The following is a 23331-nucleotide window of genomic DNA, read 5'->3' as shown; positions in this document are numbered from 1 at the left end:
GTTAAGCCACGTTGAAAATTTGGAAGTTTATTCTGCTGTTTGGACAAGTTGGTTATTGAAAGGGTTTTCTCAGCTGTCAAATGAGGACAATAATGACCCAGGTTTCACAAGGTTGTTGAATTGATGCATGTAAAGCACTTAGAACAGTGTCTGGCACATTGTATTTGATAAATTATTATTATCATCACTATTTTTATCAAAGTTTATAGAGGCCTTTTTAAAATTCTTTAAAAAATGTGTATTTATTTTTGAGAGACAGAGAGCGCGCCGCATGAGTGGGGGAGGGGCAGAGGGAGAGAGGGAAACACAGAATTGGAAGCAGGCTCCAGGCTTTGAGCTGCCAGCACAGAGCCCAACGGGGGGCTCAAACTCACAAGCTGTGAGATCATGATCTGAGCTGAAGTCAGAGGCTTAACTGACTGAGCCACCCATGCACCCCAATAGAGGCCTTAATATGTAAGAGGTACTGAGTTGTAACTCAATTCTTTACTTTTCTAGCTCCTGGGACAGTATATGACATATAGATGACATTTAATAAATATTTGTTGGCAAATGGCAGCTCTCTGAGATATATTACTGTCACTATGCAACCATTTTAGAGATGAGCAAACAGCCTCAGAGCAGTGAAGTAATTTACCTAAGGTCATGCACATTACAGTGAGTGGCAAGAACCAGATGTGAACCTAAGCTTGTAGGGTTTGTAAAATGTGGGATAAGGTGGGGGGCATTGGCTGGCTCAGCTGGTGGAGTGTGCAACTCTTGATCTCGGGGTGGCAAATTTGAGACCTACATTGGGTGTAGAGATTACTTAAAAATAAAATCTTTTTTCCTTTTTTTTTTTTTTAAAGTTTATTTTGAGAGGGGGCGCCTAGGTGGCTCAGTCGGTTGGGCGACCGACTTCAGCTCAGGTCATGATCTCACAGTCTGTGAGTTTGAGCCCCGCCACTGGGCTTTGTGCTGACAGCTCAGAGCCTGGAACCTGCTTCAGATTCTGTGTCTCCCTCTCTCTCTGCCCCTCCCCTGCTTATGCTCTGTCCTTCTCTGTCTCAAAAAAAAAAAAAAAAAAAAAAAATTTAAAAAGCTTCTTTTGAGACAGAGAGCGCATGTGCACCACCGGGGGAGGGGCAGAGGGAGGGAGAGATTCCCAAGCAGGTTCCATGCTGTCATTGCAGAGCCCCACGTGGGGCTTGAACTCAGTGAGATCATGCCCTGAACCGAAATCAAGAGTCAGACGCTAAACCGATTGAGCCACCCAGGCACCCCCAAAATAAAATCTTTTTTTAAAATGGAGGATAAAGCTTGAAGGTGTTTTGCAAAAGCTCAGGGCTGGGTAGATGTGAAGAGCTGAACTGAAGATAGCCTTGTACAGTGCTCTAGCACAACCACGTGGTAGGCGCTCAATAGATGTCTGTTGAATGAATGTAGAAAGCAAATGAGTCACCTAGAAAGAGATCATCCTGTTCCGGCTGGTGACAGCGCGTGTGAATGACCTGGAATCCTTTTCTCCCCGTAGTGGTCCTTGCTAGTCACCAGACCAATTTTTTTTCCAGAGGGGTGTGGCTTCCGGCGACCCCGCCCGTCCACAAACCACGCCCCTTGCCCATCCTCGCACTTGCTGATGTCCGAGGAAGTTTGGCCCGCGGGCGGATCCGTAGCCGTAGTCCCCTCAGGCGTCCGCAGCCAGGAAGCCGGGAAGCCTGGAGTCCAGGATACGGCGCGGAGGTCCAGGATGTCGGAGGAGCAAACCGGGCAGAGCGAAGGCTCCTCTCAGGCTCGTGGAGTGACTGTCAGCGACATCCAGGAGCTGATACGGCGCAAGGAGGAGATTGAGGCGCAGATCAAAGCCAATTATGAAGTGCTGGAGAGCGTGAGTGTGGGCTCGGGGTTCCCTGGCGGGAGTAGGAGGAGCCCGGGGCCTCTTGACCTGGCACCCGGTTCTGGGAGGACTGGGAGGCAGGGGCGGCCTGTGCTTGAGCTCTCAACTGTGTGTCTCTCCCTCCCTGGGAAGCCCAAGGCGCGGCAACTGCGGCCTCTGTCGGCAGGAAGCAAGTAATATTAGCAATTAAGACTAATCGGTGTTGGTGCTGTAGCATGGGTTTATGGAGCGCTTACCGTGTGCCGGGCGCTGTTTTAATTGCTTTACGTTGATGAGCTCATTTAACCGTCACAGCAACCTTTTGAGGCTGTTACTCTCCCCATTTTAGCGATGAGGAAACAGAGGCGTTACTTAAACGTGCCTCGGGTCACAGAGCTAATAAATTTTCGGATGTCACCAACATCGTCAGTCCTTGTTGACCTTGTACCAGAAGATCTGTGCTTTGCTAACCCGCTCACGTCAGAGCTTCCTAAGCTTTCGTGTGTTTGGCAAGCACTGGGGATCTTGTTAAAATTTCAGTTTCTGATGAGCTCGGGAGCGCAGGTGCAGATGCTGTGTTTCTAGCAAATTCCCAGCGCTGCTGATGCTGCTGCTCTAAAGACCGAGCTTTGAGTGACAGGTAAGGCTCTTTATCATTATTGTATAGGGAGGGAACTGAGGCCCAGGGTGAGGCAAACCTAGTCTAGGGTCATGTAGCTGGGAAGTGGCAGTGGTGGGTTTGTTCCCTGGTCGTCTGGCTACCGAACTGATAGTTCTTCTTATGTCACTTAGTGTAAAGCCACAAATCAATTTGCAGAGGAAGAATAAAAGACATCTTATGTAGGGTGGATAGAATGCATTTTAGGTGATGGGAGTAAGATAGAGGCATCATACGGAGGCCAGGGTACCATTTTATTGGTGCTGATTGTATGCCTGAAGAGTGTTGGCTTATGTGTGTGTTAGATCATGAAATCCACACAACCACCCTGTGAAGTTAGGATGTTACCCTGAAGCTCAGAAAGGGGAAGTCACTTACTTAAAGTCTCAAAGTGAGATTCAGATATCAAGCCTGTTCAATCCAGAACTTGTGTTTTCAACATTATGCTAACAGTTTCCCAAACTTTACTTTCTACCTCAAGCAGATGCTGTATCCATATACCTCCTGTACTGTATTTTTCTTTAAGTTGATCCACTTTTTTACTTGATTTAGTTTAAATGAAAATTTTATAGCTCTACAGCATATGGGGAAAAATGAGATTTTTTCCCCTTTAATATAAAATAAAAATAGGTATCAGGGTGCTATAATATGTTCATTCCTTGTCATTAGCTACCATCACTGGCTAAAAGCTTGAAGCTTGAAGCCCTGCTCTATGTTTGTTTTCAAAAAGAGGGGACAGCAAAAACTATAAATCTCTTAGAATAAAGCCTAGGAATAAACTTTTGTGACCTTGGATCAGGCAAAGCTTTCTCAGATGTGATGCCAAAAGCACCAGGAACAAAAGAAAAAGTAGGTAAATTGGACTTGATCAGGATTTAAAATGTGTGTTTCCAAAGACACAGTCAAGAAAGGGAAAAGGCAGTTCACCAAATGGGAGAAAATATTTGCAGTTACCTAACAAGGGATCCAGAAAATACGAAGAAGTCTTCCAACTCAATACTAAAAAGACAATAACTTGATTAAAAAATCAGCCAAAGGGGGCGCCTGGGTGGCTCAGTCGGTTAAGCATCCAACTTTGGCTCAGGTCATGATCTCACAGTTTGTGGTTTTGAGCCCCATATCGGGCTCTGTGCTGACAGCTCAGAGCCTGGAGCCTGCTTCGGATTCTGTCTGTCTCTCTCTCTCTCTGCCCCACCCTAGCTCGTGCTGTGTCTCTCTGTCCCTGAAAAATAAGTAAAAAACATTAAAAAAAAAAAAAATTGGCCAAAGACCTTAACAGACTCCTCACCACAGAAGATCTACAGATGGCAAAGAAGCATATAGAAAGATGCATCACGTCCTAAGTCATCAGAGAATACAAATTAAAACACCCGCGAGGTGCTACTATGTACTATGTATGTGTCAGAATTGCCACCTTCAGATGCTGGTGAGGGTGTGGAGGAACTCTCATCCCGTCCTGATAGGGATGCAAAAGTAGGGCAGTTTCTTACAAAGCTCCCCATTCTCTTACCACCCATCCAGCAGTTGTGCTCCATGCTGTTTACCCAAAGGGGTTGAAAACGTGTTGACACGAAAACCTTCCTGATGTTCATAGCTGCTTTTTCCACCGTTGCCAAAACTTGAAGCAACCAAGAGGTGTTGTTGTTTTTTAAGTTTATTTATTTATTTTGAGAGAGCGAGCGAGTGAGCACAAGCGGAGGAGGGGCAGAGAACATAGAGAGAGAGAGAGAATCCCAAGCAGGCTCCATGCTGTCAGCACAGAGCCTGACGCAGGGTGTGATCCCACCAACCTCAAGATCATGACCTGAGCCAAAACCAAGAGTCGGATGCTTCACCGACTGAGCCACCCAGGAGTCCCAACCAAGAGGTCTTTAAGTAGGTGAATAGATAAATAAATTGTGGTATCTCAAAACAACGGAATGTTACTCAGTGCTAAAACTAAATAAGCTAGCAAGCTCTGAAAAGATGTGTAGGAACCCTAATTGCTTATTACCGACTGAAAGAAGCCGGTCTGAAAAGACTACATCTGTAGGATTCCAACCAGAATCTGGAAAAAGCAAAACTGTGAGACAGTAAAAAGATCAGGGGTTGCCAGGGATCAGGGGTAGTGGTGGGGATGAATAGGTGGAGGACAGAGGATTTTTAGGGCAGTGAAAATACCCTGTGTAACACTGTGATGATGGGTACATTCATTAAACATTGGTCCAAACTCATAGAATGTAAGACACTAAGAGCGAAGGCTGAGGTAAACTACGGACTTCAGTTAATAACGGGAAACAGTAGGTGTAACCCAGTGGCTTCCAGATAGAGAAGTGAATGGAATCTTTCGTCCTGCATATATGTATCCTGGGCACCTTTTCTGCTGCTGCCACAATTACAGCCGTGACTTGTTACTTTTATGCGTATTAATTTCCTAGGGCTGCAGTAACAAATTACCACAAACAGGGTGACTTAAAATGACACATTTAGTCTTTCACAGTTGTGGAGGCCAGAAGTCTGAAATCAAGATGTCAGCAGGGTTGGTTTCTTCTGGGGGCTCGGAGGGAGGATCTGTTCCATGTCATGTCCCTGTCCTACTTCCTGGTGGCTGCCGGCCGTCCCTGGCTTACAGTTGGATAACGCCAGTCTCTGCCCCTGTTCACACGATCCCCTGTCCTGGATCTCCCTTCCTTTTCAACAAGGATATCTGTCATTGGATTTGGAGCCCACCCTGAATCTAAGACAGTCTCATCTCAAGAGCCTTAATTACATCTCCAAATCCTTTTTCCAAATAGTCACATATACAGGTTCTGGGGGTTTAGGACTTGGGGCATATCTTTTGGGGGCCACTATTCACCCCACTGTGGGTGCGCCTAGCACTGAGCTAAGCTGTCCACACAGGTCAACTCATTAATTCTCATCGCGAGTGGGAAGGGAGTTGAGTGCCATTATTCCCATTTGATAATTGAGGAGGCTGAGGCTTGGAGAGGAGTCTTAACCAAGGGCACCCAGATTGTACGCGGCAAAACTGGGATTCAGATCAAAGTCTGACTGGGACACCTGACTGGCTCAGTCATTTAAGCATCTGACTTCAGCTCAGGTCACGCTCTCACAGTTTGTGGGTTCGAGCCCCACATCAGGCTCTGTGCTGACAGCTCAGGGCCTGGAGCCTGCTTTGGATTCTGTGTCTCCCTCTCTCTCTGCCCCTCCCCGACTCACACTCTGTCTCTGTCTCTCTCAAAAATAAATAAACATTAAAAAAAAAAAAAGTAAAAAAAATCAAAGTCTGACTGCAAAATCTCTACCCTCTATCACACAACACGACACTTTGCATTGCCTTTGTGCGCTGTGCTCTGATTTACGCAGGAAAAGTCTTTAAAATGTTAAAATGTATTGTTTTGAATAGGGAATATACGTCCACGGTCAAACCTCAGAGTCTACCAAAGGGTATAAAATGAAAAGTCCCTCTTCCCTCCCTGTCCCCCAGCCACCCACCCAATTCCTTTCCCCAGAGGCAATTGATGTCAGTGTGTCCTTGAGGGATGAAAAACCTTTTGAAATCCCTTTCAGATCTCTTTTTACTTTCAGAAAGAACCAAGGTCCTGCCACAGCTGGATGTCCTTGGGGGTTTTCACTCCCCTCCAGCTTCCAAGGCCACCAGCCAGGTATCAGCTGCTGTAGGAAGGAGTGTTTGGAGGAATCCAAGAGGCTGGCCTTGGGGATGAGCTGCAGAGCTTATTCTGCACTGTTCTGACTTCAAAAGAGGAGACTGGATTCCTGCATTTCTTGTGTTATTAGAAATCAATAAAAAAATATAGTGCCCCCCCCCGCCCCCCGCCCCCCCTGCCCCCCCCCCCCCACTTTGAGGGTGGTTGAGGGAGCGTGTGGGGAAAGTCCGTGGCCTGTGCTAAGCGATCAGCATGTGGCGGCTTTTGTTACTGTCGCCTTTATGATGGCTGCACAGGGAAGGAGGTCTGGAGGACTTCACACCTGCGAAATCTTAACCGTGTGTCTTCCCTCCAGCAAAAAGGCGTTGGCATGAGTGAGCCGCTGGTGGACTGCGAGGGGTACCCCCGCTCCGATGTGGACCTGTACCAAGTCCGGACCGCGAGGCACAACATCGTCTGTGAGTGGTGCGCGTGCAGGGCCCTTCCCGAGGCTGAAGGCACACAAGTGAAATCTCCTTCTTCCATAGTAATCTGCTTCCCCCTCTTCTGCCCTGATGCGATTCTCTTACCGTTCCCCCCCGCATCGAGGGACTCAGAACGGAGGAAATGGTTTGGCCTCTAGGGTTCTAAATTTACGGTTTCGTTTTTCATTTCGTTTTTAAGGACTTTGCTTCACTCTGGAAACTTTTCTGAAATGGTAATAGAAGCCCAAGTCAAATATTGCTCACAATCCTAATCAAAGCAGTTATGTATGAGCTGGTAAGGATAGTGACCTGGCTGTGGTCACTCACACAGAAGTGCTCAGTCCCTCGGTACGGACGTTTGGAGGTCGGCAGTGCAGGGCTGGCCGCCACATCCCTGGCTCTGCCATCCTTAGGACATGTCTAGCTTTAGGGTCACCGTGTCCGTGCGCCAAGCAGGAAGGGAGGGAAGGAAGAAAGTAAGGAGGACGAAAGGTCCTTAGCCAGCCAGCACCCTCCCCTCAAAGATCTGTCCTGGGGGCCCACCCCCACCTTGCTGCAGTGATTTCTGTTTCGCCTCCGAGGCCCCTCTGCCGGCAAGACATGTTGGGGGATGTACCCCACGGTGGGCATCTCCCGATCCTAAATAAAATCATTATTTGTTCATGGTTGAGGAACAAGTGGAGAGAAGTGTTTGGATAGTGTATCAGTTCTCTGTTCTCTGCTAGAATAAATTCTCAGACTTAGTGGCTTCAAATGGCACAGATTTACTCTTACGATAATAAGGTGTCCAAATGGGTGTCACGGGTCTAAGGTGGAGGTGTTGGCAGGACTGTGTTCCTTCAGGAGGCTCTAGGGAAGAGCCCATTTCCTTATCTTCCTTATCTTAGCTTCTGGAGGTGCCTGTGTCCTGTGGCTCATAGCTCCTTCCATCGTCAAAGCCAGCAAGGTCATCCCCCAGCTTCTGGTCCCACCGTCCCACCTCCTCCTGTCACTCTCTGCCTTCCTCTTTCACTTATGACCCTCGTGGTCACACTGGGCCCCCCATCTGGGTAATCCAGGATGATCTCCCCATTCAGTGTCCTGAACTTAACCACCTCTGGATAAAGCCCCCTTGGCCACGGAAAGTAACATATTGGGCGGCTTCTGGGGACAAGGACGAGAGCACCTTTGGGGGCCATTATTCACCCCGTCACAGGCGGGCAACCAGCAGCCTCTGCCACAAAGTCCTGTTAGAGGGGAACTTGTCGTGCACATTTGTCACTCAGGGACCTCCGTTTTATGTGCGTGAACCTCAACTCCGTCCTCAGCACGTCGTGGTATAAAGCTGAGCTGCTCACTGGGGTCGCGAGTAACCGCAGGAGACACCGCTCAAGGTGCCGACCATTCCTCAAAGCTGCAGTGTGATCCCAGAACAGCTTCTTAGAGTGTCACTTTGCCTCGAAGATTTGGGGGAAAGAAGCACGCCATCTTTGTATTGAAACAAAGGGAAGGTACAGGGTAGGGAAAAGCCATATTAAGACGATCAGACTGAGGGAAATTTGGGGCTTTTGGCTAAACCCTCAGACTCCCCAGGGGTGTGGCCTGCTTTCTGGGCACTTAGGATTCTGGGGGAAATTTGAGAAGCGGAGCCTACGGTGTGAGAGAGGGCACTGACTTATTTGTTTCCGGGTGGTTACCCGGATGTTCCAACACCATTTTTTTTTTTTTTTAATTTTTTTTTTTTTTTAACATTTATTTATTTTTGAGACGGAGAGAGACAGAGCATGAACGGGGGAGGGTCAGAGAGAGGGAGACACAGAATCTGAAACAGGCTCCAGGCTCCAAGCTGTCAGCACAGAGCCCGACGCGGGGCTCGAACTCACAGACCGCGAGATCATGACCTGAGCCGAAGTCGGCCGCCCAACCGACTGAGCCACCCAGGCGCCTCCCAACACCATTTATTAAATAGCCTATTCTTTCTCCATTCATATGAAATGCTAGCAGTATTACATAGAGAATTTTTAGACATATTTAGGTCTCAAGTTTTTTGCACTGTTCTGTTGATACATCTCTTTGCTAATATCACACTGTCTTTTTAAGTTTATTTCTTTAGTAATCTCTACACCCAACTTGGGGCTTGAACTCATGACTCTGAGATCAAGAGTCACATGCTCTTCTGACTGAGCCAGTCAAGCACCCCGGTGTCACACTGTCTTAATGACTTTATTGTATTTAAGAATCTGGTTGTGGGGCACCTGGGTGGCTCAGTTGGTTAAGCGTCAGATTTCGGCTCAGGTCATGATCTTGCAGTTCATGAGTTCAAACCCCGTGTTGGGCTCTGTGCTGACAGCTCAGAGCCTGGAGCCTGCTTCAGATTCTGTGTCTCCCTCTTTCTCTGTCCCTCCCTTGCTTGCACTCTGTCTCTCAAAAACTGAATAAACATTAAAAAAAAAAAAAAAAGGAATCTGGTTGAGCAATGCTGATCAACCTTTTGAAAAATTATTCTCAGAAGTTTCTTGTTTTGTGTGTGTGTGTGTGTGTGTGTGTGTGTAAACTCTAAACTCTATACCCAACATGGGGCTTGAACTCACAACCCTGAGATCAGGTCACATGCTCCACCAACTGAACCAGTCATGTGCTCCTCTTGTATTTTTAAAAATGGATTTGGGGAGGGGGCGTGGGGGCTGTATGTACGGCTTAGTCGGTTAAGTGTCGGACTCTTGATTCTGGCTCAAGTCATGATCTCATGGTTTGTGAGATAAAGTCCCGAGAAGGGCTCTGCCCTGACAGCGTGGAGCCTACTTGGGATTCTCCCTTTCACTCTCTCTCTGCACCTTCCCTGCTCATGCATGCTTGCCCTCTCTCTCTTTCTCTAAATGAACATTAAAAAAAAGAAAAATGGATTCTATTTTTTAGAACAGTTTTAGATTTACAGAAAGATGGGAAACATATTAACAGAGAGGTCCCATGCAGTCCCCAACTTTCCCTATTATTAACATCTTAGTATACTGAATTTGTTATAGTTGCAAATTTATTTTTTTGAACTAGGCCTTGGAAACATTTTGTCCAAGAGAATAACTTTTTTTGGAATTCTGATTAGAATTGCAATAGATTATAAGTGAAGTTATCCATTCCATCACCCGGCAGCTATATATGGAGTACTTACCATGTGCCAGGCACTGCTGACGATTCTGGGGGTCCTTGCGGAGCTTACTGTCCAGGGGGTCTTTTCTAGTCAGACAGTGACCACATATTATATGTTGACACCGTTTTAAGTCTTCCTGCCCACGTATATGTCTCTACTTATTCAAATCTGGGTTCTTTTCTTGTGTCTGCTCCTGTGGGTTGGGTCCCAGAGTCCCATTATGCCTGAGGGCCTCCCCTTCCCTCGAAGTGACAGAGACAGAGGAACCAGGTCAGGTGGCCATGTGTGCTTCCAGTCGAGGACATCTGGAAAGTCTGAAAGTCCGTGACCCACAGATGCTGGACGTGGATTGGCGGGCAGTGCTGGTTGGCGGCTCTGGCCTCTGAAACTCCTCAAAGGGAACCTTGGGAGTGACATGGCTTGAATGAAGGAAATAGAGGAAATTGTTTTTAGGTTTAGAAAGTTATCAAAATGCTGCCAACCAGGCCAGTGCTGCACTGGCCTGCTGCGGTGACTTACTCACTAGCATCGTGGTTCACAACATCTTTTTTTTTTTTTTTTTTTTTTTTTTTTAGTAATCTCTACACCCAACGTGGGGCTTGAATTCACAACCCCAGAGATCAAGAGCCTCTTCTGACTGAACCAGCCAGGCGCCCTATTTTGCAACATTTTGAATTAGCCATCAGTACTGAAAAAAATCAGAGGGTTTTACCCCACGGTTCCTCATTTCCAGCTTTTGTCCTGTTAGGTCTCAGACCGAACATCACTTGCCATGTATTAGTAGACTTAGGCATCATTTTTCATTCCAGAGGAATTAGGTGAGAAGTAAAGCGGGACGATTCCTCTGCTCACCTTTCAAGTCTCAGTTGAAATGGCGCTGCCTTGGGGAAGTCTCCCCTCATCTCCTAGACTAAAAAGGTCAGGTCCTGGCTGGCCAGCCCTCATCACAGTCATCAGATGTGACTGTGGCTGCCTCCATTGCTAGACTGAGCTTCGTGAGGGTAGTCCCCTGTCTCGGCCACACGTTTGTCCTCAGCCCCTAGTCCAGTGTCTGGCATGTAGGAGGTGCTTGTTGAATATTCAGTGAATGAACGTGGGAGTCTCATGTCCTCCGCTGTCTTCCCTGTCCCCTGATACGGCATTCTCCTCCCAGGCCTGCAGAACGATCACAAGGCGGTCATGAAGCAGGTGGAGGAAGCCCTGCACCAGCTGCATGCTCGGGACAAGGAGAAGCAGGCCCGGGACATGGCTGAGGCCCACAAAGAGGCCATGAGCCGCAACCTGGACCAGAGCGAGGGCCTCAGCCCCCCTCAGGCCTTCGCCAAAGTGAACAGCATCAGCCCTGGCTCCCCGGCCAGCATCGCGGTAAGCCAGAACCCGGCCACGGAAATCCATAGCCAGAGAGCGCCGTGGGTCGGGTAGCCTTGGGGTGGGGGTGTGGGCCGGGTGGGACTGTGGACACAGACTCGTCATCTCTCCATGCTGCAGCTTCACTTTACCCACTCACTTGGCAAGCACTGGCCAAGGCCTGGGGGCCCGGCCCTGTGCTGGGGCCAGGGTTTCGAGAGGAGTCAGTCCCAGCTTCCCACCAGACTGGTCAGGGGGAGGCCTGGGACACAGGCAGGAGGTGATAAATATTGCTAGAGAGGGAAAGAGGACCTCTTGTTGGGCGTATTTTAGCTGGGCTGTGAGTAATAGACACGAGAATGACAACGGTAGCCACCATTTACTGAACCCTTGCTGGGCACTGGCTGTCCTGCCGAATGACTTACAGATCTTACCTGGTGTATTTTTAAAAGTTTTAAATAGCTTTACTGGAATACAGTTCACACACTGTAAAATTTACTCATTTAAAGTATATGATTTCCCGGGGCACCTGGGTGGCTTAGTCGGTTAAACGTCCGACTGTGGCTTAGCTCATGATCTTGCACTTTGTGAGTTCAAGCCCCACATCAGGCTCTGTGATGACAGCTCAGAGCCTGGATCCTGCTTCAGATTCTGTGTCTCCCTCTCTCCATGCCCCTCCTCCGCTTGTATTCTCTCTCAAAAATAAACTAAAAAAAAAAAAAAAAAAAATGCAATTCCATGGCTTTTAGTGTATTCACAGAGCTATGTATCTATCACTGCAATCAATTTTAGAATATTTTCATTATTCTAGAAAGAAACCCTGTACCCCCAGCCCCATCTCCCCTAGCCCCTTGGAACCACAAGTCTGGTTTCTGTCTCTATGAATTTGCCTATTTTGAATACTTTATGTAAATGGAATCATATAACGTATGATGCTTTATGACTGGCTTTGTCCACTTAGTATCATGTTTTCAAGGTTCATCCCTGATGGAACATGTATCCCTATTTGTTTCCTTTTTTATTTATTTATTAAAAATTTTTTAATGTTTATTTGTTTTTGAGAGAGACAGCACGAGCAGGGGAGGGGCAGAGAGAGAGGGAGACACAGACTCCGAAGCAGGTTCCAGGCTCTGAGCTGCCAGCACAGACCCCGATGTGGGCTCGAACCCACAAACTGAGATCCTGACCTGAGCAAAGTCGGATGTTCAACCAACTGAGCCCCCTGGGCACCCCCTTCTTTCCTTTTTATGGCTGATTAATATTCTATTGTATGGCTGCATCACATTGTTTTTATCCATTCACCAGTTAACATTTGTTTTTTTTTCCATTTTTTTGGCAATTATTAAGAATGCTACTCTGAACATCATGTTCAAGGTTTTATGTGGTTGCATATTTAATCTTTAATCCCACAGCCACCTTCTGGGATAGGCAGTAATCTTTACCCCCATTTTGCCCATGAAAAAAAGCCCCTGAGCTCTGAAGTAACTTGTGCCAGTACACATTGCTCCTCAGTTATGGAACCGGGTCCTGGAGCCAGGGCCTGCCAGCCATCTTTAATGGTCACAAGACGTTAAGTTACACAGAAGCTTCGTTGTACTCATTACTCTATCCACAGCATCGAGCACAGGCTGTAGTTGGCCCGCGACAAATATAAGTTGAAGGAGTGAATGAATCCTGATCTGTGTTTTTGGAATGAAAGGGTCACACTAGCCCTGGGTCAGCCTTGCGCCTGTGGCTGCTTGTCTGGGGACCTTTAGGGCAAACTGGTCTAAATCCTGACCCCTGAACAAAATAAGCTCAGATTGCTCTGCCTCTTCTTGCCCCTGAACCTGGGTCGGGACCCCAGAAGGCAGCATTTGGTTTTTCCCCTCATTCTTGAAGGCCTGTACAACCCCAGCTTTTATCAGACATTGGGCAGATGTGGCCCCCTTTCACTAGATCTGTCCCAGAAGGAACCTGCAGGGGGAGGTGGCCCAGTTATCCACCACCCTCTCCCATGTGCAGTAGCTAAACCCCTGACCTCTTTGCTTTGTGCCTGCCATTCTCCCCTGTAGAAAACACGTTCTTGGCCTGGGTGTTAAAGTTGGATGTGGAAGGGTAAAGAAACCAGAAGCACATTTAACCTCTACCCTCGTTTTCTATTTTCTCTTCTCTGTCTAGGGTCTGCAAGTGGATGATGAGATTGTGGAGTTTGGCTCTGTGAACACCCAAAACTTCCAGTCTCTGCATAACATTGGCAACGTGGTGCAACACAGTGAGGGGGTGAGTTGGAAGTCACATCCGGTCAGTAACCCTGGAATCGCTAGGGCCAGGAATCGTCGCTGGGGTCTTTACTGCCTTCAGAGAGATGTTGCTCAGGCCCAGCGCCTTTGCACTTGTTGGAGTGTTTTTTTCTCCCTTAGGCCCATCCCTCATCTTGTACAGATGACACCTGTATAAGACCTTTGCAGCCGCCCTATCTAAATACCCCTTCCTCCTTCCTATCCCTGCTTTCATTCAGCAGTGTTTCTTGGAAGTCTTTTCGTTTCCACATACCTTGCTCTCTTACACTGTTGCACAGCACTCTGTTGTGTGAGTGGACCCCAGTTTGTCCATCCCCTGCCTTATCAGTGGACGTTTTGGTGATCGCTGGTTTTTTACCAGCACGAACGGTCACACACTCTTGTTCATGTGCTATTTCTTGACATTGATACCGGAAAGTACTTACAGGCTCTCAGTGTATTATACACAGTTACAGTAGGTAATCTGAAGAAGTTTTACTAATTTGTACCCTGACCAGCAGTGCCTGAGAGCATCACGTCATCAACAGAACTCTCTATTACTTTTAACGTCTTTGCGAAAGTGGCATCTTATTTTCATTTGTATTTTCCTGGTTACCAGTGAGGCTGAGTGTCCTTATTTTTTATGTGCATTAATGGTCATATTTTGATTTCTGTGGATTGTTTATATATTTTTTTCTCATTGGGGTATTCGTCCCTTTAAAAAAGTGATTTGTAGGAATTTTTTTTAACATAACAGATGTTAAACCTTTGCCTGTTTTCACATTACATGTTTCTCCTGTTAGCTCCTGGTCTTTTAACTTAGTTTATGGTGATTTTGATTACTTGGAAATGGTTTTTTTCTTTAATTTACAGGGGTAAATTAAACAGGGTTTGTGTTTTCCGTACTTGCTCAGTTACCACTCGTCTAGTTTGTTAGCTTTTCATTTTGGTGCCGTCTCTTTCTGTACCGTCTCCTTCCGTTTTATTTGTCCTGTGGTCGTGTCCCTCTGCTGTCCCTCTGCTGTCCTGTCTTGTCAGTGAGGCTCCTGGAAGTGGTGCAGGTGTAGTTTCATTCTGTTATGTTTACCCACAGTCTCTCTTGATCTTTCACTCCTTTTCCCTGGAGTTTCCTCGTGTTACGGTTTACTCATGTCTCTTGCACACCTTGGTGCACATACTTCAAAACTTGCAGGTGTCTGGGATCATTGTTACTGGTTTGTTTTGTAAATATGCCTTTTTTTTTCTCGAAGAGGTAATACATAACATGAGTTTAAGGCAGAACCAAAGAACACATGATGGAGAATCTCCCCCTCCTCCTAGAAGTAGCCACTTTCCAGCTGTGTGTCCTTCCAGGGTTAGTCTGTTCATATACCAGCATATAGAGCTCCTGGTTATCTTGATTAAGGTGTAATTTACCTACAGCCACATTTACCCTTTTCATTGTGCGGTGCTGTGAATTTTGACACACGTACCTAGTTTGGTAACTGCCGCCGTAATGAAGATACAGAGCAATTCCGTCATCCTCCCCGGAATGGCCCCATGTCCTTTGGTGGCGAACCCCTCCCCCAGCCCCCACCCCACGCAGCCGCGCGGCTGTGCTCCAACCCTGTAGTTTCACCCTTTCAAGAATGGCTTGTCAATGGAACTGCCCAGTATATGGGGCCCTTTAAGTCTGGCTTCTTTTCACTCTGCATCATGCGTCTGCGATTCATTCATTCATACGTCGTCGTGCGTGCGTGTAGTCACTCCTGTCTGTTGCTCAGTAGTGCTGCACCGTGTAGGTGAACGCCAGATTGCCTACCCATTTACCAGGGAGGGACATTTAGGTTGTTTCCGGTTTTTGGTGATTAGTGATAACAGCTACTGGTTTTGAGTCTGTCTTTTCTAGTTAAATATATTCTTAAGCTCTTCATAGATCTGTGAGTTCCCCCCCCCCCTTTTTTCTTCTTTACTGAGGTATAATTGACATATAACATTATATTAGTTTTGGGTATACAGCGTAATGATTCCATTTTTGTATATGTTTCAAAATGATCATCATAAAGTCTAGTTAACATCCATCACCATAGTTATATATTTTTTTCTTGTGATGAGAACTTTTAAGATTTACTCTCATAGCAACTTTCAAATATGCTATACAACATTACTATGTACTGTAATGCACAGCATGGTGACTATAGTTAATAACGCTATAAATCCTTCCTTACAAAAGTAGTCATTGAACATTTTTAAGCGACAGAACCTTTTCTTCAAATGAAATTTCTCGGGGAATTCCAATATATCAAATAGATAAAAAAAGCTGAGCTGCTGGGGTTGGAACACGTCACCCCCCTCAGGGCCCTGGATCCTCCTGGAACCAGAATCCTGACTTGAGAATCAAGGGTCCGCTCTGTGTCCGTAGAAAAATGATTAAAAAAACAAAAAAACCCACTATATTCTGTTATTAGACATTTAGGTGGTTTCCAATTTTAGGGAAACCTGGAAATGAACACTCTTGTAGACCAATCTCTGTTTCTTTTGATAACTTCCTAAAGCTGCCTTTCTGGATCAAATGCATGTATTTTCAAAGGAAAACAAATCTGAAATTTAAAAAAAAGTCATCTTTAGTATAAACAACGTTTATTTTATTGAGCTGTGGAAAGGAATGGAGTGCTGGTCTGCTGTAATATGGATGAACCTTGAAAGGATTTGTGGCAAGTGAAAGCAGCCAGGCACAGAGGGCTGCGTATCTGAGAATTCCATTTATGTGAAGTGTCCAGAACAGGCAGATGGACGGAGACAGGAAGCAGGTTGGTGGTTGCCAGAGGCTGAGTGGAGGAGGGCATCGGGAGTGACTGCTAATAGGTACTGGGGTCCTTTTGAGGGATGAAAATGTCTTGGAATTGATAGTGGGAGTGGTTGTACGAATCTCTGAATATACTAAAATGCACTGTATTGTATACTTTGAAATGCATTTTATGGTATATGAATTATATCTCACATAAATAAAAATGCACTTAAAAAAATTTTTTTTTAAAGTTTATTTTTGACGAAGAGAGCGAGTGTGAGCTAGGGAGGGGCAGAGAGAGAGGGAGACACGAATCTGAAGCAGGCTCCAGGCTCCGAACTGTCAGCACAGAGCCCGACGTGGGGCCCGAACCCACGAACCGTGAGATCATGACCTGGGCGAAAGTCGGACGCTTAACCGACTGAGCCACCCAGGCGCCCCAAAAATAATGCACTTTTAATGCAAAAGGTTTTGAGGAAAGGATAAAAGTCCTGAGTCTCTCCCTCCCGAGGACCCTCCCTGCTCTGTTTGAGTGCTGGACAAGGTGCGGGTGCTGAAGTGGGAACAACAAAGGTAAACAGAAGGCCCTTGCCTCGGGGACGCTTTGGTGGGAGAGACCAGCATTAATCCAAGGTAATTCTATACTGTCATGAGTATTATGAAGGAAAAGATTGAGGAGGCTAGGAGAGCAACGACGGGGGTTAGGATAAGGTTCCCGAGGACGTGACCTGTGAGTGTTAGAAGTTGTTCAAGGCTGGAGACTGGCGGGGAGAGGAGTTTTCCAGCAGGGTCATGGCCCTGAGGTGGGAGGGCTGGAGAAGATGGTTGGAGACCAGAGCAAGGGGGAGAGAGGAAGGGAGGAGGAGGCAGGTCCGGGAGGTTGGCAGGGGCCAGAATGCATGAGGCCCTGTGGTCCCTAGTCAAGATGTAGTTCTTTTTTCCTGAGGAGCAGTAGAGAGCCATACGTACATTTGCAAGCTGAGAGGAACAGATGTAAGCACCTTTGTGTCTTGGAAAGATTTCTCCAGATGCTAGGTAGAGAGCTGATTGGAGGGCCGACAGTCTTAGCAGCCTGGTCAAGAGGTGATGGTGGCTTTGGTGAATGGGCTGGAGGTGGAAGGAAGTGGACAAATCTAGGAGACCTTTAGGATGGAAGTACATAGGTTTTAATATGACACCGAGCCCATGTCAAGGATGACCTCTGGGTTTCTAGTTTGTCTAGGGGTATTGTTTCTAGAACCAAAGCACTCAGTGTATCTCTCATATATTTCCTAAGTGTGAATGAATATGTCCATAGCGATTGCTTTTTGAAAAAGAAGACGGGCACCTGGGTGGCTCAGTCGGCTAAGTGTCCGACTTCGGTTCAGGTCATGATCTTGCGGCTCGTGGGTTCGAGCCCCGTGTCGGGCTTTGTGCTGACAGCTTGGAGCCTGGAGCCTGCTTTGGATTCTGTGTCTCCCTCTCTCTGCCCCTCTCCTTCCCCTCCCCTCTCAAAAATAAACATGAAAAAAAAATTTAGAAAAAGAAGACAAACAAGACCTACCCTACATACTGTTCTGGATTTCCCCCTCCCCTTTGAGGGGATTTCCTTTTTTTTTTTTTTTTTTTTGGAAGATAATTACATTTAATGGAGGAGACAAAAGGTTATTTGCCATATGATTTTGTTCGTATTCAGCCTTCAGTGCCCTTTCTCCCATTCTCCACAAGTCCAGCAATTACCCAAGCTTCAACGTCCAATTCAAATGCCACCTTTCTACATGATGGTTTCACTGTTCTTACAGTGAAGGATTCAGCTAGAATGTGAATAGAATCTCCCCCCGTACAACGTGATAAACACTAATCACACCGTCTTCATTCTACTTTGGGTTTTTTTTTTTTTTGTTTTTTTTTTTTTAATATATGAAATTTACTGTCAAATTGGTTTCCATACAACACCCAGTGCTCATCCCAAAAGGTTCCCCCCTTTGAGGGGATTTCCGTGTGGGTACGTACCTACCTTCACCATTTTCCATTGCTCGGTCTACCATCTTTTACTTAACCATCCCTCCATACAGAACATTTAGGTTGTTCCCAGGGTTTGCCCATCACCAACAATGGTGTCGTGAATATTCTTGTCTTGTGGGAGGGTTTCTGTCCGAGAGATTTCTAGAAGTGGAATTACTGGGTCAAAGGCAGTGCACATTTATAGATTCCATAGATGTCACAGTGTCCTCCAAAAAGTTTGGATTAGTTCACATTTTCTTTTTTTTTTTTTTTTTTTTCAACATTTTTTTATTTATTTTTGGGACAGAGAGAGACAGAGCATGAACGGGGGAGGGGCAGAGAGAGAGGGAGACACAGAATCGGAAACAGGCTCCAGGCTCCGAGCCATCAGCCCAGAGCCTGACGCGGGGCTCGAACTCACGGACCGCGAGATCATGACCTGGCTGAAGTCGGACGCTTAACCGACTGCGCCACCCAGGCGCCCCAGTTCACATTTTCTTGAATAGCGTATGTGAGGGTTTGCTTCTTGACCCCTCTCGCCTGTGTTATTTATTGGCAGTCTCATTCTTTGACCATCTGAGTGAAAAATGGCATCTTTTTGGTTTTTGTCTTCATGCTCTGTTTTGTCACATTTCAGAGATTACATTGATAGATCTGCCGTAATTAAAAAAAATTATGGTAAAATATACATACCATAAAATTTACCATTTTAACCATTTCTTTTTTTTTTTTTTTTTTTAATATTATTTTTGGGGAGAGTGCAAGCGGGGGAGAGACAGAGGGAGGGGGACAGAGGATCTGAAGCAGGCTCTGTGCTGACAGGCTGACAGTGGTGAGCCCAATGTGGGGCTCTAACTCAAGAACCGTGAGATCATGACCTGAGCCGAAGTCGGACGCTCAACCCATTTTAACCATTTCTAAGTGCGCAGCTCTCTGGCATTTAAGTACATCCGTGTTGTTCTGCAACCATCCCCTCCATCCATCTCCAGAACTTTTTCATCTTTCCAAACTGAAACTCTATACCTGTTAAACACTAACTTTGCATTCTCCTCTCCCCAAGCCTCTGGTGATCACTAATCTGCTTTCTGTCTCTATGCCTCTGGACCGATCAGTGGAATCAGACGATATTTCTTCTTTTGTGGCTGGTGGATTTCACTTAGCATAATGTCTTCATGGTCCACCCGTATTGTTGTGTGTGTCAGAATTTCCTTACTCTTTAAGGCTGAATGATACTCCATTGTATGAATAGACCACATTTTGTTTATTCCTTCATCCATTGATGGACACTTGGTTTGCTTCCACCTTTTGGCTAGGTGGAATTGGTTAGGAATAATGCTAATTATTGGCTAATTATTGGCTAATTATTGGTTAGCTAATAATGCTAACCAATAATTTGGTTAGGAATAATGCTGCTATGAACAAGGATGTACAAATATCTGTTCGAGTCCCTGCTTCCAGTTCTTTGGATGGATACTAAGAGGGTTAAATGTAGGATGATGTAGTGATTTTTTTTTTTTATGGAATGCTTAATTTCATTTGTTATTTTTTAAAATTTATATCTAAATTAGTCAGTATATAGTAGTACAACAGTGATTTCAGGAGTAGATTCCTTAGCATCCCTTCCCCATTTAGCCCATCCCCCCTCCCACAACCCCTCCGGTAACCCTCAGTTTGTTCTCCATATTTATGAGTCTCTTCTGTTTTGTCCCCTTCCCTGTTTTTATATTAGTTTTGTTTCTCTTCCCTTATGTTCATCTGTTTTGTCTCTTAAAAATCCTTATATGAATGAAGTCATATGATTTTTGTCTTTCTCTGACTAATTTCACTTAGCATAATACCCTCCAGTTCCATCCACATAGTTGCAAATGGCAAGATTTCATTCTTTTGATTGCCGAGTAATACTCCATTGTGTATATATACCACATCTTCTTTATCCATTCATCCATCGTTGGACATTTGGGCTCTTTCCCTACTTTGGCTTTTGTTGATAGCACTGCTATAAACATTGAGGTGCATGTGTCCCTTCGAAACATCACACCTGTATCTCGTGGATAAATGCCTAGTAGTGCAATTGCTGGGTCGTAGGGTAGTTCTATTTTTAGTTTTTTGAGGAAGCTCCAGACTGTTTTTCCTGAGTGGCTGCACCAGCTTGCATTCCCACGATGTAGTAATCCTACTTTCAGTTTTCTGAGGAACAGTCACCCTGTTTTCCACGGCAGCAACACCATTTTACGTTCTCTTGCAGCTGTGCACACGGGTTTCAGTTTTTCCACATCCTCACCAACTCTCGTCATTTTCTGTTTTTGGATAGTAGCCATCCTAATGGATATGCAGTGACACCTCATTGTGGTTTTGATTTGCATTTGTTTAATGATTAGTAACGTGGAGCATCTTTTCATGTGCTTTTTGGCCACTTGTTTATCTTTTTTTGGAGAAATGTCTACTCAGGTTTTTTTGCTTAATTTTTAATCAGGTTGTTTGCTGTTATTGTGCGTTGTAGGAGTCCTTTGTTTCTTCTGGATATTAATCCCTTATCAGATATATGATGTGCCAGTATTTTCTCCCATTCTGTGAGTTACTTTTGACTCTGTCAGTAGTGTCCTTTGATGCACAAAAGTTCTAGATTTTGATGCACTTTGTTGTAATGCGTAAGTTTCCTTGGTATGCTATTTTAATTTTTCACACTAAAGTAATACATACACATAGTAAAAACAAATTAATTGAATGGAAAGATATAAAAGCAAATGTCGTCTTTCACTCCAAACTCCTAGTGCTTCTTCTGCGAGTAATTACTGTTAACAGTTTTTTCGTGTATCTTCCAGAAACCTTTGTATGCATGAAGCAATCTTTATGTCCTTTTAGAACGTATATTGAGGGGCGCCTGGCTGGCTCAGTCCGTAAAACATGTGACTCTTGATCTCAGGGTCGTGAGTTCGAGCCCCACATTGGGAATGGAGCCTCCTTGAAAAAAATAAAAGTAAAAAAATAAAAAACATGTATTCACATGGGTTCATGTTTTGCTCGTTTTGTTTTGTTTTTACCCAAACTGCTTAATTCACTCTGCTGTATTTGAATAATACCTTATTGAGGGATATTTTGGTTGTTTTCAGTTTTTGAATTTATAAACAGTCCTAGAATGAACACTTTGTTCATATATCATCTTGTACTTTTGCAAAATGTATCTTGTAGGCACCTTTTAAAGGTTTTTTTTTTCATGGGGAGACGTGTTTGTCCAGGAAGATGGTGCCAATCTGCAGCCCCATTAGCCGCCCCAAGAGCGCCATGTCCCCCACACTCTTGACAGCTGCCGGGTTATACTTCATATAAGCACCTTACCAACCTGATGTGCAAAAATCAGTATCTCGGCATTTTAGTCTGAATCTCTTTGGATTCTGAACAGGTTGAATATATGAGCTTATTGTCCTTTCAGAAGCCCCTGAATGTGACCGTGATCCGCAGAGGGGAGAAACACCAGCTTAGACTTGTCCCAACCCGCTGGGCAGGAAAAGGACTGCTGGGGTAAAGTATCATTTCTGTTTATTCATAAGGCAACTGTCGGTTGTCACCTGGGTGTTTGCTGGATATAAAGCTGTGGGGAGGAGGTGGGAGCCACTGGGAAATGATGGCATTCCCCAGATTGCCTGCAGAAACTCGTGATAAATGCTTGTGGCAGGAATGAGATTGCAGATCTGGAGGCAGAGGGAACCCTGGTCTCTCTGGTTCTTTCATTAACTGGGCATTTGCTTTATTTTATTTTTTAAATATTTATGTATTTATTTTTGAGAGAGAGAGTGTGAGGAGGTGAGGGGCAGAGAGAGGGGGAGACAGAGACTCTGAAGCAGGCTCTGTGCTGCCGGTGCAGAGAACTGGGCATGTGCTTTAAAAGAATTAAAGAGGGGCGCCTGGGTGGCTCAGTCGGTTAAGCGTCCGACTTGGGCTCAGGTCATGATCTCACAGTTCGTGGGTTCGAGCCTCGCATCGGGCTCTGTGCTAACAGCTCAGAGCCCGGAGCCTGTTTCAGATTTCTGTGTCTCCCTCTCTCTATGCCCCTCCCCAACTCATGTTCTGTCTCCCTCTGTCTCAAAAATAAATAAACATTTAAAAAGAAAATTAAAAAAATAAAATAAAAGAATTAAAGAATGTGGATGAAACACTCAGACGGCTCACTTTCTGATCTTGCTAAATGGAGTTGCCAAACTTACGTTGTTCCTTTTTCTTTTCTTCCAGCTGCAACATTATTCCTTTGCAAAGATGATTGCCTCTGGGGAACAGTAATAGGAAAACATCTTCCCTTGCCCTGGACTTGGGTCTGGTGGGGATTTCTTCCTTCTTTTCTCTCCCTGAAGCTTAAGCATCTGGAAGAGGCTGGAAGCCTGAACTTCTGGGTAGTGGAAACACTATGGCCTCCCAGTGTAATCTCTTGGGATTAAGACATTGTTAACTTGGTTTGTAGTTGGCATCTTTTGCATATTAGGCCATGGCCCTAAGTGGGAGCCATCTGGATTGTGGGCAAGTGGGCTGGAATTATTCTGGCAGGTGCCAATATGTCTTTATTTTAGGATTTTTTCCCCCAAATAAACACAGGTTTACAGTGCTGATATGACCCATGTTATCACCCTAACTGAATTTCTTATGAACCTCCCAAACCAAAGCTCAGACAGAAATTAGAACATTATTTTAGAAAGTCGGACAGGAGCGCCTGGCTGGCTCAGTCAGTGGAGCGTGCAGTTCTTGATCGCAGGGTTGTAGGTTCAAGCCCCACGTTGGGTATAGAGATTACTTTAAAAAAAAAAAAAAAGTGGACAGAACAGGGGCACCTGGCTGGCTAGGTCGGTAGAACATGCGACTCTTGATCTTGGGGTTCTGAGTTTAAGCCCCACATGGGACATACGGCTTACTTTAAAACAAAACAAAAACCGGGGTTGGACAGAACAAACCAACAGTGGTGCTGAAGTCAAGATTCGGCCAACAATACTTCAGGAATGTCATCCTTAGTAACTGAGGTTTCCAAACACTCAGGCTGCACCATCTGCATTTGCATTGTGGCATTGCTGCTCTGGATACAGAAATTGCACCCTTGGCAGATGGGCCAGCAGTTGGACATCCGGGGCCAAAATTGCTCCCTGGAAGAACAGGGAAAGCCAGGAGGCTCCCCAGGTAGCCCACCATGGTGTCGGCTTCCTTTTCTATAACCCACCAGAGGGCAGCAAGCTCCCTTTGTTTCT

The 23331-nt window shown here is 45.6% G+C and overlaps 1 protein-coding gene across 1 annotated transcript; it reads left to right on the top strand.

Annotated features, from left to right (window-relative positions):
- The first annotated feature begins 1601 nt into the window (after window positions 1-1601).
- PSMD9 (proteasome 26S subunit, non-ATPase 9) lies at window positions 1602-22866 on the top strand. Its single transcript, XM_042911032.1, has 6 exons — window positions 1602-1867; window positions 6516-6618; window positions 10902-11113; window positions 13256-13357; window positions 21537-21625; window positions 22334-22866. Exons 1-6 carry the CDS (start codon window positions 1619-1621, stop codon window positions 22359-22361), a joined length of 783 nt encoding a protein of 260 aa, XP_042766966.1. The 5' UTR covers window positions 1602-1618; the 3' UTR covers window positions 22362-22866.
- Window positions 22867-23331: the final 465 nt, after the last annotated feature.

This window comes from Panthera leo, chromosome D3 (genome assembly GCF_018350215.1).
Source record: "Panthera leo isolate Ple1 chromosome D3, P.leo_Ple1_pat1.1, whole genome shotgun sequence".
NCBI lineage: Eukaryota > Metazoa > Chordata > Mammalia > Carnivora > Felidae > Panthera > Panthera leo.
This window is presented reverse-complemented; position numbering and strand designations above follow the sequence as displayed.